The sequence below is a fragment of the Etheostoma spectabile genome, chromosome 13, assembly GCF_008692095.1.
Source record: "Etheostoma spectabile isolate EspeVRDwgs_2016 chromosome 13, UIUC_Espe_1.0, whole genome shotgun sequence".
Lineage (NCBI taxonomy): Eukaryota > Metazoa > Chordata > Actinopteri > Perciformes > Percidae > Etheostoma > Etheostoma spectabile.
In genome coordinates this window covers 29,609,310-29,622,998 of record NC_045745.1, presented here as the reverse complement: position 1 = coordinate 29,622,998, position 13,689 = coordinate 29,609,310, and the positions used below count along the sequence as shown (strand labels likewise).

General features: G+C 41.8%; 2 protein-coding genes and 1 long non-coding RNA gene across 3 annotated transcripts in view; 2 read left to right on the top strand and 1 right to left on the bottom strand.

Annotated features, from left to right (window-relative positions):
* The window catches only part of kdm6bb (lysine (K)-specific demethylase 6B, b), a 24,804-nt gene extending 20,031 nt beyond the window's left edge, over positions 1 to 4,773 (bottom strand). Inside the window, exons 1-2 of the mRNA XM_032532740.1 lie at positions 4,544 to 4,773; positions 2,285 to 2,412 (exon numbers count right to left, since the gene is read on the bottom strand). The gene's annotated coding sequence lies outside the window, so the exon portion shown is untranslated. The remainder of the gene's footprint in view (positions 1 to 2,284; positions 2,413 to 4,543) is intronic.
* LOC116699985 (uncharacterized) overlaps positions 1 to 8,669 on the top strand; it is an 18,173-nt gene extending 9,504 nt beyond the window's left edge. Inside the window, exon 3 of the long non-coding RNA XR_004334547.1 lies at positions 8,659 to 8,669. This is a non-coding gene — a long non-coding RNA (uncharacterized LOC116699985). The remainder of the gene's footprint in view (positions 1 to 8,658) is intronic.
* Positions 8,670 to 10,324: 1,655 nt separating this feature from the next.
* LOC116699984 (endonuclease domain-containing 1 protein) lies at positions 10,325 to 13,001 on the top strand. Its single transcript, XM_032532744.1, has 2 exons — positions 10,325 to 10,674; positions 11,836 to 13,001. The coding sequence occupies exons 1-2, from the start codon at positions 10,372 to 10,374 to the stop codon at positions 12,442 to 12,444; spliced, it is 912 nt and encodes a 303-aa protein (XP_032388635.1). The 5' UTR covers positions 10,325 to 10,371; the 3' UTR covers positions 12,445 to 13,001.
* The last annotated feature ends 688 nt before the right edge of the window (positions 13,002 to 13,689 follow it).

Genomic DNA, 13,689 nt, shown 5'->3' with positions numbered 1-13,689 from the left:
AGAGAGAGAGAGAGAGAGAGAGAGAGAGAGAGACATGAATATCTCCACAATAACTGCTTTTGTTAGGGATTATCCTTGTGGGTCTGAAATTTACATCCAGACCATAGTGCTATTTTGTGTGTCTCTAGTACATTTTATTTCCTCACGCTGTATTTCCTGCTGCACTGTATCTGTTCGGCAGCCTATCATCAGTCAGCCAGAGCTGCATTGTGCATTTAGCCTCTTTCTAATCACTGCTACCCAGCAGCCACCACAGCCAGTGGCCATCCAATGATAGAAAACAACAACAACATAGCACTAAGATGAAGGGCCATGACAGCCTCATTTTAACAACATAGAAAAACAGAGAAGAGAGAGAGAAAAACAGGCTGGGCTGCTGTTGTATTTGAATCATCTTACAGTAAAAGCCTGAGTCTTTGTTTCTCTGACAGGATTGGTGGTCAACAGCACGCATCTTCCATCCAGTCGCACCGTTGATCATCAGCTGCTAGTTCAGTAGATCTGTACTTCTTCATTTCATTTAACTTCAAGTGCACTAACTTCCAGAAGCACAATGAGCTCTATATCGGCCCACTGAGTACTGAACCACTGGACCAGGTCTGTTGCTTTGTCCTTTTTTCTTCCTTTGATTATTATAGAATTGTTGAATTCTAGAGCTGCAAAGATTAATAGATTACTTGCCAACTATTAAATTCATCGGCAAACTATTTCATCAATTGAAGTATCAGTTTGAGACCATTTTTAAGAAATCTTCTCAAATGTGAAAATTTGTGTGGTTTCCTTTCTCCTCTATATGTTTTTTTTCCCCTCCCCATTTTCTGACATTTTATAGACCACGGAACTAGTCGATTAACTGAGAAAATAATCAACAGAGTAATCGTCAATGAACACAATCGTTAATTGCAGCCATATTGAATACCGTCATTCATTTGACCATGGGCAGAAAATATGTCTCACTCTCCGTTACTACTGCCAAACACTCAGTGTATTGTGTTGACATGAGCTGACCTTGTAAAGATCAACTTTGCATGCTGGAGAGAGCTTTGCTGTGCCGTTGATATTTTTGCACTTCTACGTGCATTTCCCACAGCTATTTATAACCTGCTGTGTGCAACGTTTTACCACTTCCCTTACGTTACAATTTTAAGTTTGTTCCATACAGGTTTTATGGTGGTGAGACTGTTGCAGATGCGTACTGATAACCTTTCTGCGAGTGCTGAATGAGCTCAGTGAGCAACCTCTTCAAGAGTCGATTTCCTACCAGTTGCTAGAGCAACTGAAGCCAGACGATTCTTCCTGCTGTAGCTTTAGGCCTTTTTTTAGAGTCAACTGCATTTAGATTTATTTTTAGAGTAGAAAGAGGACACACAAGGCCTAATGTTACACTGCATTTACTTTGCAAAAATCACGACTGCAGGCTTTTATCCTAACATGCACTGTACTGTATGCCATCAGACGCCGTACCATAGACACAACACGTCAGGTTATGTCATATCTGATTCTCACTTTGTCTCCTGTTCCACTAAAATCTGCTTTTCTGAGGGGACCAGCAATTTGAGCTTCTGCGATCGATGCTCAAATGACATCTTCATCAATTGCTTTAAAGCTTTGGATCCTGATTGTATGACTTTATTCTCCGACTGATCCTGTTCACCTCGTGTTGATGTCCCATCACAGTCACTCCGTGTGCTGAATTCATGCCAACCTCTTGTAATCCGATCCACTGTTTGTGTGGTGTTACAACATTTTCAGACACTTGTGTTTCAATTGTACCGTGCTTTTTAAGCCAGAGCCCGCTGGTAGCTGAGCAACACTACACAGGCACCACATAAACCATCTGCTGTAGTGTAGATCCCTTCCTGTTGCACACTGTTGGTACAGTGTTGTAGGAGGAGCCATCAGTCAGCAGCAGCTTAAATTTGACTCTGCCCAACAATGGCTATGTGCTTCCATTATTAAACCCATCTGTGTAGTTAATTTGAAACATCTGGAATTCAGAGGCCAAATGATGTCATGTGCAAAAGGGGTTAAGTTGCTGTTGGGTACAACCCTCTGCTTCGCAGCGAGATAACCTACTGCTTGGTTAAACCTGCTGTCTCGCACCACTGTGTGCCTCTTCCCTCCCTCTTGTCACCAAGGAAACCCTGGCTATCTCTCTGTCTCCACAGAGGGACAGCCATGCTTCCATGTCTCTGCTGGAACCCTCATTTGCCAGTCTAACTAATGTATTTGAAAGCTTATAGTGTATGTGTCTGTGCACGTGCATCCCTGTCACCGACCTTACCTCGCAATGAGCACCCAGAGAAAAGGGGGAGACAGAGTCCAAATTCGATGATGTCAGGCAATCAGGAATAGCGAGACAGCAGACCCGTGCGTTGTCAGATCCCTTTAAATAGACATGCTCATCCTCCGCTAGTTGGCAAACACACACAGACACACATAGGAGAGTGAGTGAGGAAATACCATAGTCAGTTGGTGCCCAGATGTACAAGACAGGAAGGTTTCATTGTCTCAAAATCAAGGGCAGCATCATCTATCATCCATTGCTGCCATTCACTTCCTTTCTCTCCTCGCCTCTCACTTTCTACTACACATGCTTTCCTATCACACACACATCTGCAATGTTGCAAACCTGACCCTCTCTAGACAAAGGAAGATAATGAAATGAGATGTGAGAAGGAAGGGAGAGGAAGGGTGGGCCAGTAACCTCTGACGGGCTGATGGGCTTTGCTTTTCTCTCATCCTTCATCTTAACGGCCCTGCCCTTTGCCATCTTCACTACTTTTTTCAACAAGACTCCTTTTCTTTCTTAACACCCAATATCCCGGCTTCTTCCTCTCTCTTTCAGGCTATGTGTATGGCTCTGCTTATGCCTCACCCTCCCTTTTCTCTGCACGCTGTGTCCTAGTATCCCTGGCAACCGATGATATCATTTAGTCCAGAGCTGGGAGCAAGGCCTCAAGCAAGGAGGGGAGTGTTTGCGTGTGCATGTGATTTTGACATGGAGAGGGGGGTGGGGGGGTGGAGAGAGTCCATAGGATTTAATGTACACTTCCACATTTCTATCTTCTTCTCTGATCATTCTTCTCAGATGTCTGCAAGCTAAATTAAAAAAACATTCATTGTGAAGTGAAGAACTGCTGCAGTTCTGCAAATGCACTCCAATTTGTGTCCTCATTTGGACAAAGCAACAGTCTATCACATTCTTGCATACCTCACACTATCTGGATATCTGCTAGCTGCAGAGAACCACTTCAGATGTGCATATCTTGTTGAGACTTTCTGTGTGCGTGTATTAAGGATCCTATACCATAAAAGGATGGCTGGGCTGCAGCAGCAGACCAGGCCTGTCTCTGGTGGCTCCTAGGCTAGCTTACACAAGCAGCAGTGACACGGAGAGAACAGATGGACGAGAAGCGACAACGTACAGACAGACTGGATACACAACCCTCCCTGAACGCACACAAGTGTGTGTTGTTATGGATTCGGGTGTGAAAAAGCATCCTGATCACAGAGCGGCAATGTACAGTATGAGCCGAATATCAATCCCATTTCTAAAAATAACATCCCTGCAGCCCCGCTTCCCTCGGCTCTATCCCCTTCTCCTTCTCTGTAATAGCAGCTTCTCCCGGTGTATGCTCCATAAAGCACAGCCCTCAGAGGGGTACTGGAATGTACCAAGGCAAGGTCAAGAACAGGAAATAGGGGTGTCTTTTGCAAACAATGCAAAATGTACAGCTTTAAGCAAACAAAGACAATGAGGGAGGTTAACAGGTTTGAAGAAGGCACTGGATGCATGTGGTATGTGTGTGTGTGTGTGTGTGTGTGTGTGTGTGTGTACCCGTCAGACAGCTGGCTTGTGTGAGGACCGGTAACCTAGAATTGCACGTCCAGGTGCTTACCTTAGCTGGCAGTCAAATCAACTGGAAGCATACGTTGTACGTTAGGAAGTAACCCTACATAACCTTGATTAACTCATTCTCTCAATAACTCATTCCTTTTCATATTATTCAATAATCTGTCTGAGTCAAATATTTCAGCTCATTATTTTATCAAAACACAACTAAATCAAAAGCTTTCTGTGTGGGATGTGTTTATCAGACTGAGCTGAACTTTCAGTGGAGCCAAGTACTTATGTGTGACAGTTTGGACATGACTCTACATGGAGATTAATTGGCACACTTGGTCCCATTGGCTGATATTCACCATAACATTCCATCAAGCACAAATGTAACCACAACACAAGTGTAACCGCAGAAGTTCCCCTTCACTACATTCACCATTTCACATTTCTGCTCCTGCACGTGAACAGTGTGTGTGTGTGTGTGTGTTATTCATGCATGGATGTGCAGCAGTCTGCAGAAACACACACTGCAGTGTGTTCTGCCCACCAGATTGTTCAGATAAAAGACCTAAATATAGACCAACACAGAATAGAAAAACAGAAATGCATGCTCCCACTGGTAGATGTAGTTCATGAAGTGTATTCACATAAAGCCATAAGCATACAGCACATTAAGCTGCTCCTCTGTAGTCCTTTTACCTCTTTTCTTTTCTCTGCGTTCTCTTCGATCCACACGCTCCTCTGCTCCCCTGTTCCTCTCTTCCTTTCACTCCTCGCCACCTTGTCTCTCACCCGATCCTCTCCTCCGTCTTCTACCTTCCCCTTTCCTCCTCTTCCTGTTTCCACTCCACTTTCTTATGGTCGGTCTCTCTGCAGACCGATCCATGTACAGAAACCGACGGGGCGGGCCGACAAGCTGCCAGTCACAAGGCGCGAGCCAATCAGAGGGGCAGAATCTCTTATTATCACATTTTGCAACGAGCCGGAGGAGGCAGGAGGAGGGGGAAAACAGCAGACAGGGCATGGGGGAGCTCTTTATTTCCCTCTTCCTCTCTCACTGTGTGTGTGTGTGTGTGTGTGTGTGTGAGAGAGAGAAAGAGAGAGAGAATTGGAACGTGGCCAGTACAGTAGGAGGTATTTTACATTTCCACAAATGTAGAATCTTCTGGACCTCATACATATGCGCCCCCCCCCCCCCCCCCCCCCCCCCATCACTGCAAGTGGTTGCCACCCATTTTCACCCACTCCTCAAAAAATATATATTTAATGGCTAAATTAAAGAAGAAAAAAGGAGGACCACAATACACATCGGCCTTTAACGGTATGAACGATGCAGACATTTGTCCGATTCCCGGGGAGCTGGAGCCTACATCCAGGTGTGTCTTGCTGTGTAAGTGGGAAGTGAAGCAGAGTGAAATGGAGACGGACGGCCCGCTGAGAGTTGGCTGAGCTCAAATGTCAAGTGGCAGGATAACCAGGGGAAGGTGGGGCTACAGCTCCAGAAGCAGATGAGGGAGGGTCTACATTTTGTGGGCTCGCGATGCGAAAAGCACCACTCATTGCCTCTGCTCATTTTACCCGTCAGCGACCAATAAAAAGCCGGCAGAGAGCTGTCGGTGAGCGGTAGAGACGGAGGGAGAGCTGACGAGCTGCCAGACGAGTGTGTGAGTGAAATGGTGGAAGCATAAGCAGCCCGCTGAAAGGCTTTTTTACCTCTTAAGTGCCTTAGCAACAGCCCCGGATCAGCCCAAACTCTATTGGTTAATGCGCAACCATGTGGCTAGTTGGACCAATCAGAAGGCTTTGGTGCAGAATTTAGAGGGGACAGCTTCATAGGCCAGAATATTTGTGCTAGATTGAGCCCCCTGGTGGCTCAGTGAAGGTCTCTCTCAATATTTCCCCACAAAAACCAAAAATATGTTATCTACTGACTCATGCACTTCAGAAATCATAATAAACATCATACCAATGTGGATTTGGCACAACATGAGGCGGTATTTACCTCCACAGCTGTCAAATAATCTTTTGGAGCTCATTACAGGCATTTTGTTAAACCAATAATTACAACCTACCGAAATACAAAACACTATGGTAAACTGACAACATGAGAAAAGAACAAAGAAAAAGAGGAAAAGGAAAAACGGAGCAGCCAGACTTTTGAGTTCAAATTATTAAAATATACCAAGTACCAAGAAACATAAATCTGTAACAGTATTTAAAAAAATGAAAAAATCCTACATGAATTTACATATCAGGAAAAATTGTTATAGCGGAATACTGTATTAACCCCCCAACTGTCTTTGGAGAGTACAATTAAAAATCATATAATGTCTGTTACACTTTTAATTCTTGCAGACACAAACCATGTTGCTAGATTTCAAAAAGTTTTAAGTGATGTTAATATGTATTTTATCATCATGGAGAATCATGGAAATGGGAACAAGCAACAAACAAGCCTACACTGCCACCAAGTGGGAAATATATATTATTGCATGATGATACATAACTGGGTTTGATGAACGTGCAGACGAACACGTATAGTCCAAATGTTGTGGTAAATACAGTACAGTACAGTACAGTACAGTGGGTGCATAACATACCGTAAATAGACACAATGTGTGTATATGTATTACATTCAATTGGTTATTATAGATTTTAAAACCATTACATACTGTTCCCAATAGGCCTACCAGAATTAATCAGTAATTAAAATAAAAAAATTCTTGAATTTGTCATTAAATCTCAACACCAGCCTGGCACATTGATACTCGTGGAACGGGTTTATCCCAGGTCAGCATTTCAACGGATGTGTCATTAAACTGGACTGTGACTGACCATATTTCCAAGCCTGTCTGAGAGACAAGGAACTATATACATCATTACTATGTTAGTAAAGGATTTTGCATGATAATCCCAGAGATTGACTTGACATCTTTAATCCACCACAAACAAACACGTAAAGTGGCAGACGATGAGATGCCTTTTGGCCCATATTTAAAACCCCTACCCCACAGTGCTGCCCCCACGACTTCCATTGATTAGCCTGTTTGAAGGAAACTAACATCGTGACCAGTAATTACATTTGCCACCAAAGAACTGACATCATGAAACTCAGCAGCAGCAATGAAATGTCCTCCCTCCTCGACTGAAGATGAAGCAGCAGAGGGCAGCTGAGCTGTGGCCGCTTCGCTTGGTCTAAATTTATAATTTTTAATTGGCAAAAACGCTGACAGCTGAAAAATGTCCGTTCACATAACTGTATCGCCAGCCCCAGCTACATAAGTTATGATTGTCATAACTCAGGATTAGATCAGAGAGGCAAGCTGGTCCCTCGATGAATAACCACACTCAGTCACTCAAATTGACTTATTAGGGAAGTGAGGGATTGTTGCGCCGGCTAATCTGACATACATTTGCATAAAGCCGACTTGAGCACAGGGCTTCATAACACAGCAGCAGACACGCCAGCCATTGATATGCATATCCCCTTTACACTTCAGACATTCAGATCAATGGTTCCCGATCTTTATTGATAGACGCCTCCTCTACAGGCCAATTACATGAGCTCAAGTCCCACTTCATCAACACAATCGGCCAAGTTCCAAATCTGCTCATTTAAACTGATGTTATTTAACGCTATTGATTATATAAAAGTGGATTATGTTGTGACACTTTGAGTTTAGCAATTGCTAACTTTTAGCTAAATTCTTCGACCCGTCTGCTCGCTTGATAACTACTTTTCGGACACCCCATGGTGTTCAGGTCAATATGTGGATCCATTTCTTCTTTTTTTGTTGCTCATTATTACTTGAGGTACTCCATAGTCTTTCCACATACACCCTAGCAAGTGCAGAAGTGCCCTCTAAAGGGCAAAAGCACCCTTAGATGATAATCACTGTGATGATAATCCTCTTCAGAGCATGTGTAATGAGATCAAGGACACGGACAAGACACATGCTGATGGAATCAATCAGGCCAAATCCAGCTTCTCACACATTTTGATCTGGCCTGCATTTCAATTTAGGTCCACAATATATTTTGGCCCGCTTAGTTTTGTGCCGAAGCCGAATTTGGCAGGTTTACAGACTTTGAGACTCAGAACTTCCCACAGAACCAGTGAGTTGTCATATTTAGGCTGTGTGGTAGCTTACTTTAAAAAATGTAATCAGAATGTATTGCTTTAGATAGATAGATAGATATTTATTGATCCCAAAAAATGGGAAATTACAGTGTTACAGCAGCACACAAAATATACATACATACAATATACATGAAATAATAATAATTATAATAACAAGATATAAGAATAAAAATATAAGAATGTAAGAACAAATAGTTAAGTATATACAAGATGGGAAAAAACAAAACAAAAATGTGCAGCTTTTGTAAATATAAGTATGCTAAAAAAAATGTAAATGACCCGTGCCGGTTGCCCTTATTGTAATATTGCTCGATTTGCTAAATTCTATGATGTAACTGTAAGTGAGAAGGCTATTTGAGACATGCAATAATACAGTCAAAAATATTTGACTTTTTCGATTAAATAATGCATGTCAATAAACCATACATATACATTTTGCTCGTGTAGCCCTTCGTGAAAGTGAGCCATCCCTGTGTTATAGGATGGTCAGTGCAACCACCATGCTAACATGGCATGTTATCAAATGATAAAAAAAAGTATGCAAGTGTCCCTTGCAGTACTACCCAGAGAGAAAACCATGCATCCGCAGTCATGTGAATGTGTTTTTTTGCACAGTGTGTCCAAGCTGTCATGAAGGACTAAAGACAAGAAAACTTTGAGAAGAGAGTTCTAGATGGATTAATTGCTCTGAACACAGTGAGCTGCCAGAACGAGTCAAGCACACTGGCACTGGCAGAACACTGAACCATTTGCTATGAAATTCTCATTCTACTCTATGGCACATTAGGTTTCCTCAATTTCCATAGAATGCTGTTTTTTTTTTATTTTATTTTGCTTCTTCATATTCATCAATATCTTCACAATCGGTACCAATACGAGGCTTGCATTTAGAACTTTGTCTTTGATTATGTAATAGCAAACATTAATGGGCATTTGTGCACATAGGCTCTTTGTCGCTATGTCGTATAATTAAACTTTTGGGCTTTATCTCCACCATTCACGCGGAGTAGCATAGTACCTTGGAAGTACACTGTAGGCCTTTTGTTCATCGCTGAGACAGATTAGCCAGTTTTGCATTTTACTATTACAGTGATAACACGCCTCTGAATGTCCCATTTCAATGTCCCGTGTCTCGTCACCACACTCTTTCAGTGTAAGTAAATTGCACTTGTACAGTGGTGGAATTTAAGTACTGTACTTAAGTACACATTTGAGGTACTTGTGCTTTACTTGAGTCTTTTCTTTTTATGCCACTTTCTACTTGTACTCCGCTATATTTCAGAGAGAAATATTGTACTGTTCACTCAACCACATGAATCTGACAGCTTTAGTTACTAGTTACTTTAAAAGTTATGGATTTTTGCACATGAAACCCATGGAAGTTTATTAAATACAATGTTTTATAATAAAATTAAACTACCCAACAAATACAGCTGAAATTAAGTGTTTTCTTTCTCTTTTTGATTCTTTTTAAAAACAGTTTTTGATGCTTCTGAAGATTTTTTGGACACTTTCAACGCTTTTTTTTCATTTCCAGGTTCTAAAATCTGCATTGAGTACTTTTACTTGTAATAGTTAGTAGATTTTTCTGATGATACTTAAGTAATACTTAAGATACTAACTAATTAAGTAACATTTTCAATGCAGGATTTTACATGTTACAGAGTATTTTTTCAGTGTGGTATTAGTACTTTTACTTAAGTAAAGATCGGAGTAATCTGAGTATTTCCTCCACCATTGCACTTTAATGAGTTCCACTACAGCAGGCAGAAAAGGGATCCGTCAAGGGCAAAATGTTTTTGCAATGGGAAGTGTTTTGGCCTTCACAAGTTGCTCAGAATAGTTTGTTATGAATTCCATCCGGTTCTAAGGTGACTATGTGAAATAATGACATGGTAAAAGTTGGACTTTTGAAATCGCTGTTTGCACCCTGGGAAGAGTCAATGATCCAGTCTCTTGCTGCCTCACCATTTGATTGCACTATTAATATAATTTATTGGCTTTCTACCCCAAGGATCAGACCATAACCTCATTAAGAACTCACAGGGACAAAGCTGTCAATTTAGTTTAAATGGCCAAGCAGATGATGGGCTTAACCTCAATAGATCTGGAAGTTTAGCACAGCATTACTTCAAAATGAGCAGTAAAACTCAAAGTAAATATATAATTAGGATATGATTCTGGAGAAGAAACAGCTTTTTTTTATTCACTATAGTATTTTAGAATTGTATGTTAGAGCAATGACCGGCCCATCCATGCCTATGTGTCAGGAGGCCTGACTCTCCTTGCTTTGCATATCTGATTGGTCGGAATCATAACTGCAAACATTTACTGTCATTGCTTAGCAGAAGCCACAGTAGGAGAGACTGAGAAGACGTTTTTCACCATGAGTATGTTAACGCCTCTAGTTTTTGTTCCTGTGCTAGCCTGTCTTCTGCCTCTAATGTCAGCAACGGTGGTTCAGGATTTTAACCACATAGAGAGGTGCAAGGATTCCCTGTACATGGGGACACCACCACGCGGGTTCACCGACACTAAACTGAAGAAGATCTGCCAACGTTACGCAGACCGACCTCGCTATGTGACCCTGTACGACCCAAAAAAGCGGATTCCCGTTTACTCAGCGTATACCTTCAAGAAAACAGAGGGAGACAGACGTGTGGACTACCCTTGGATGTACGAGCCACAGGTCAGAGCAAGTCTTTGAGTAAATAGTTCAGGATTGCTTTTCAAAAATGCTAAAAAGCTTAATTCATTAAAGGGATTTCATTCCTTTTTAACCATCTGTTAATCAGGTAGCTCACACTAAAGTATGAAATCTCTGAAAAGAGGATGCCAGCATCTTAAACAGGCAATATGTCTACTCAAAGCAAGGACATAAACAACGCTGGCTTTGTATTATTTCCCAGCATAACAACATGTTCTGAGTCCAGTAGTGCTCCTTTACTTCCCTAAGTAAAAGTACTACTACCACACTATACAAATAGCCTACTCTGTCACAAGTAAAAGCATTGAAAATATTACTAGTAAAAGTATAGAATTATCATCAGGACAATGTTCTTAAAGTACTAAAAGTAAAAGTACTCACATTTTAGAATCTGGAAATGATCAAAACAATTCTGTCAAACAGCTAAGTGTTTTATCAGCTAGTCATTTCAGCTGGACTTGTGGGCATGTACATAGTTTACTGTGCAAAATTCTTAATTTGTAAAGTAGGTCTAACTAGTACCTAAAGCTGTCAGATTAATGTAATGGAGTAAAAAGTACAATATTTCCTTTGAAATGTAGTGGAAGTAGAAAGTTGCATGAAAAGAAAAGACAAGTAGCCTACCTCAAAAAAAAAGACATAGGCCAATTACATGAGCTCAAGTCCCACTTCATCAACACAATCGGCCAAGTTCCAAATCTGCTCATTTAAACTGATGTTATTTAACGCTATTGATTATATAAAAGTGGATTATGTTGTGACACTTTGAGTTTAGCAATTGCTAACTTTTAGCTAAATTCTTCGACCCGTCTGCTCGCTTGATAACTACTTTTCGGACACCCCATGGTGTTCAGGTCAATATGTGGATCCATTTCTTCTTTTTTTGTTGCTCATTATTACTTGAGGTACTCCATAGTCTTTCCACGTACCCCCTAGCAAGTGCAGAAGTGCCCCCTAAGGGGCAAAAGCACCCTTAGATGATAATCACTGTGAAAAGACAAGTAGTCTACCTAAAAAAAAAGACAAGTACCTCAAATTTGTACATACAGTAGCCTACTTGGAGTAAATGTACTTATTATAGCCAACTGGCTTAATGCAGCCTATTATTTCCCAGCATAACTGCTGTGTTGTGTGTCTCAACAGCTGGCAGAAGTCGATGGGAATGGGAACATGCAGTCCTTCCCCACCGGCTACCTGCACATGAAGTTCGAGGACAGCCAGGCGGTCCTGGATGACTACTCTGACGTGGTCCTGTATGAGAGAGGCCACCTGAACCCGGATCAGCACCAGTCCACGCCACACGACCGCGCCGCCACCTACACTCTGACCAACGTGGTCCCGGAGATCCGCGAGTTCAACATCGGGCCTTGGCGTGAGTACGAGGAGCGGATCCGGGTCCGCCTCAACAACTTCTGCCGCGGCACGGCCTACATCGTGACCGGGGTGACCACCAGGGGCAACATGATCCGCCGAAACAACCAGGACCGCGTGGCCATCCCCGAAGACGTGTGGTCCGCTTACTGCTGCACTGAATACGACCGCAACGCTCCGCACGACGTCCGCATCCGCTTCCCGACCTACGGAGTCTTGGCCAAAAACGCCAAAGAGGGCAACAGCGTGCACGAGATGCCGCTCCAGGAACTTGAGATCTTTTTGAAAAGTAATTTGGATGTTGACCAGAACCTTCAGATCTTCTATGACAACTGCATCTCTCCCTCACCCCTCCCTCTTTACCTCCAACACACTATCTGAGAGCTTAAACCTCCTGTGTGCACGTGGGTTTTCAATACAAATGCTAATTTGAAAATTATCTTGAAGCTCCGTTAAGCCACCTACACATGATAAGCGATTTGCTCTCTGCGCGCCGCTCGGGCGGTGGGAGAGCGAAGCGAAGCGAAGCGCAGGTAAACGTCATCAAGGGTGGCAGGGGAGCTAGGCTACTGCCCGTTGCTAGGAAACGACATGCTGTTATCTCATTGGTTGCGCGTTCGAATGATCAGCGGCAACTAGGTTAAAAGTTGAAATAATTTGAATTTTAAGGGAAGCGCTAAGCGGCAAATCCGAGCGGTGCGCGACGCCAGGGGTAGCGCAACGCATTGGGCGTCACCGCCCTCCCTATAGGAAATTAACGGAACGGCCGGCGCAGAGCATGTTTTTCGCATGTCATGTGTAGACGGTTTAATTCTTGAAAAACAAAAAAGACACATTTTACAGGACAGCTGCTTTGTTGGGAGAGGGATTATAAAAGCCTGATGCGCGGGAGGTTATGCAAATTGGCTCATTCAATAAAATGTCTTAATTAACTGTGATTGTGTTATTTATCATTTACTTTATATTCTTGTAACATGTCAATGTAAATGGATTCCTTTTATCATACGCTGCGCATGTGAGTTTAAATGTTTGGTCAGTTAAGAAAATTGGATTTTAGATCTGATTGGTGGGTTTAGTGCATTTTAATCGTTAAGGTAACATACTTGGGATAAACGTCTTTTGAATATAAAATCCAAAGTTAAGAAAGCAAGAAAACCTTCCAAACTTACAATCTAAATATTATTTCAAAGACAGTGAGATTAACATTTGTGTATCAAATGACAATTTAAAACATTCAAATATCACACATGTGAACATATCATATAGGCCTAAAGACTTTTCATAATTTATTTAACTTTTTTTTTTTTTTTTTACTTTCATGTAATATAGATGTCTTACAATATCTCAACAGAGTTCATTTGGGTTAGAAGCACAGACTGTATAACACATAGACATAATAATATATATTATTATATATATATATATATGTCTATGGTATAACATCTCTGAAGCAGTCATTTTCTGAGGCAGCAAGCCTTTTCTACACATTAAAGCTGCATACTGCCATCTAGTGACGGAGGGAAAGTATTTCCTGTGATCACTGCTTACAGCTAAACCAACAGTGTAAATGATCCGCAAAGGCAATTTGGCTGAGCGCAGAAGAAAAATACTATGCCATTACGGTAA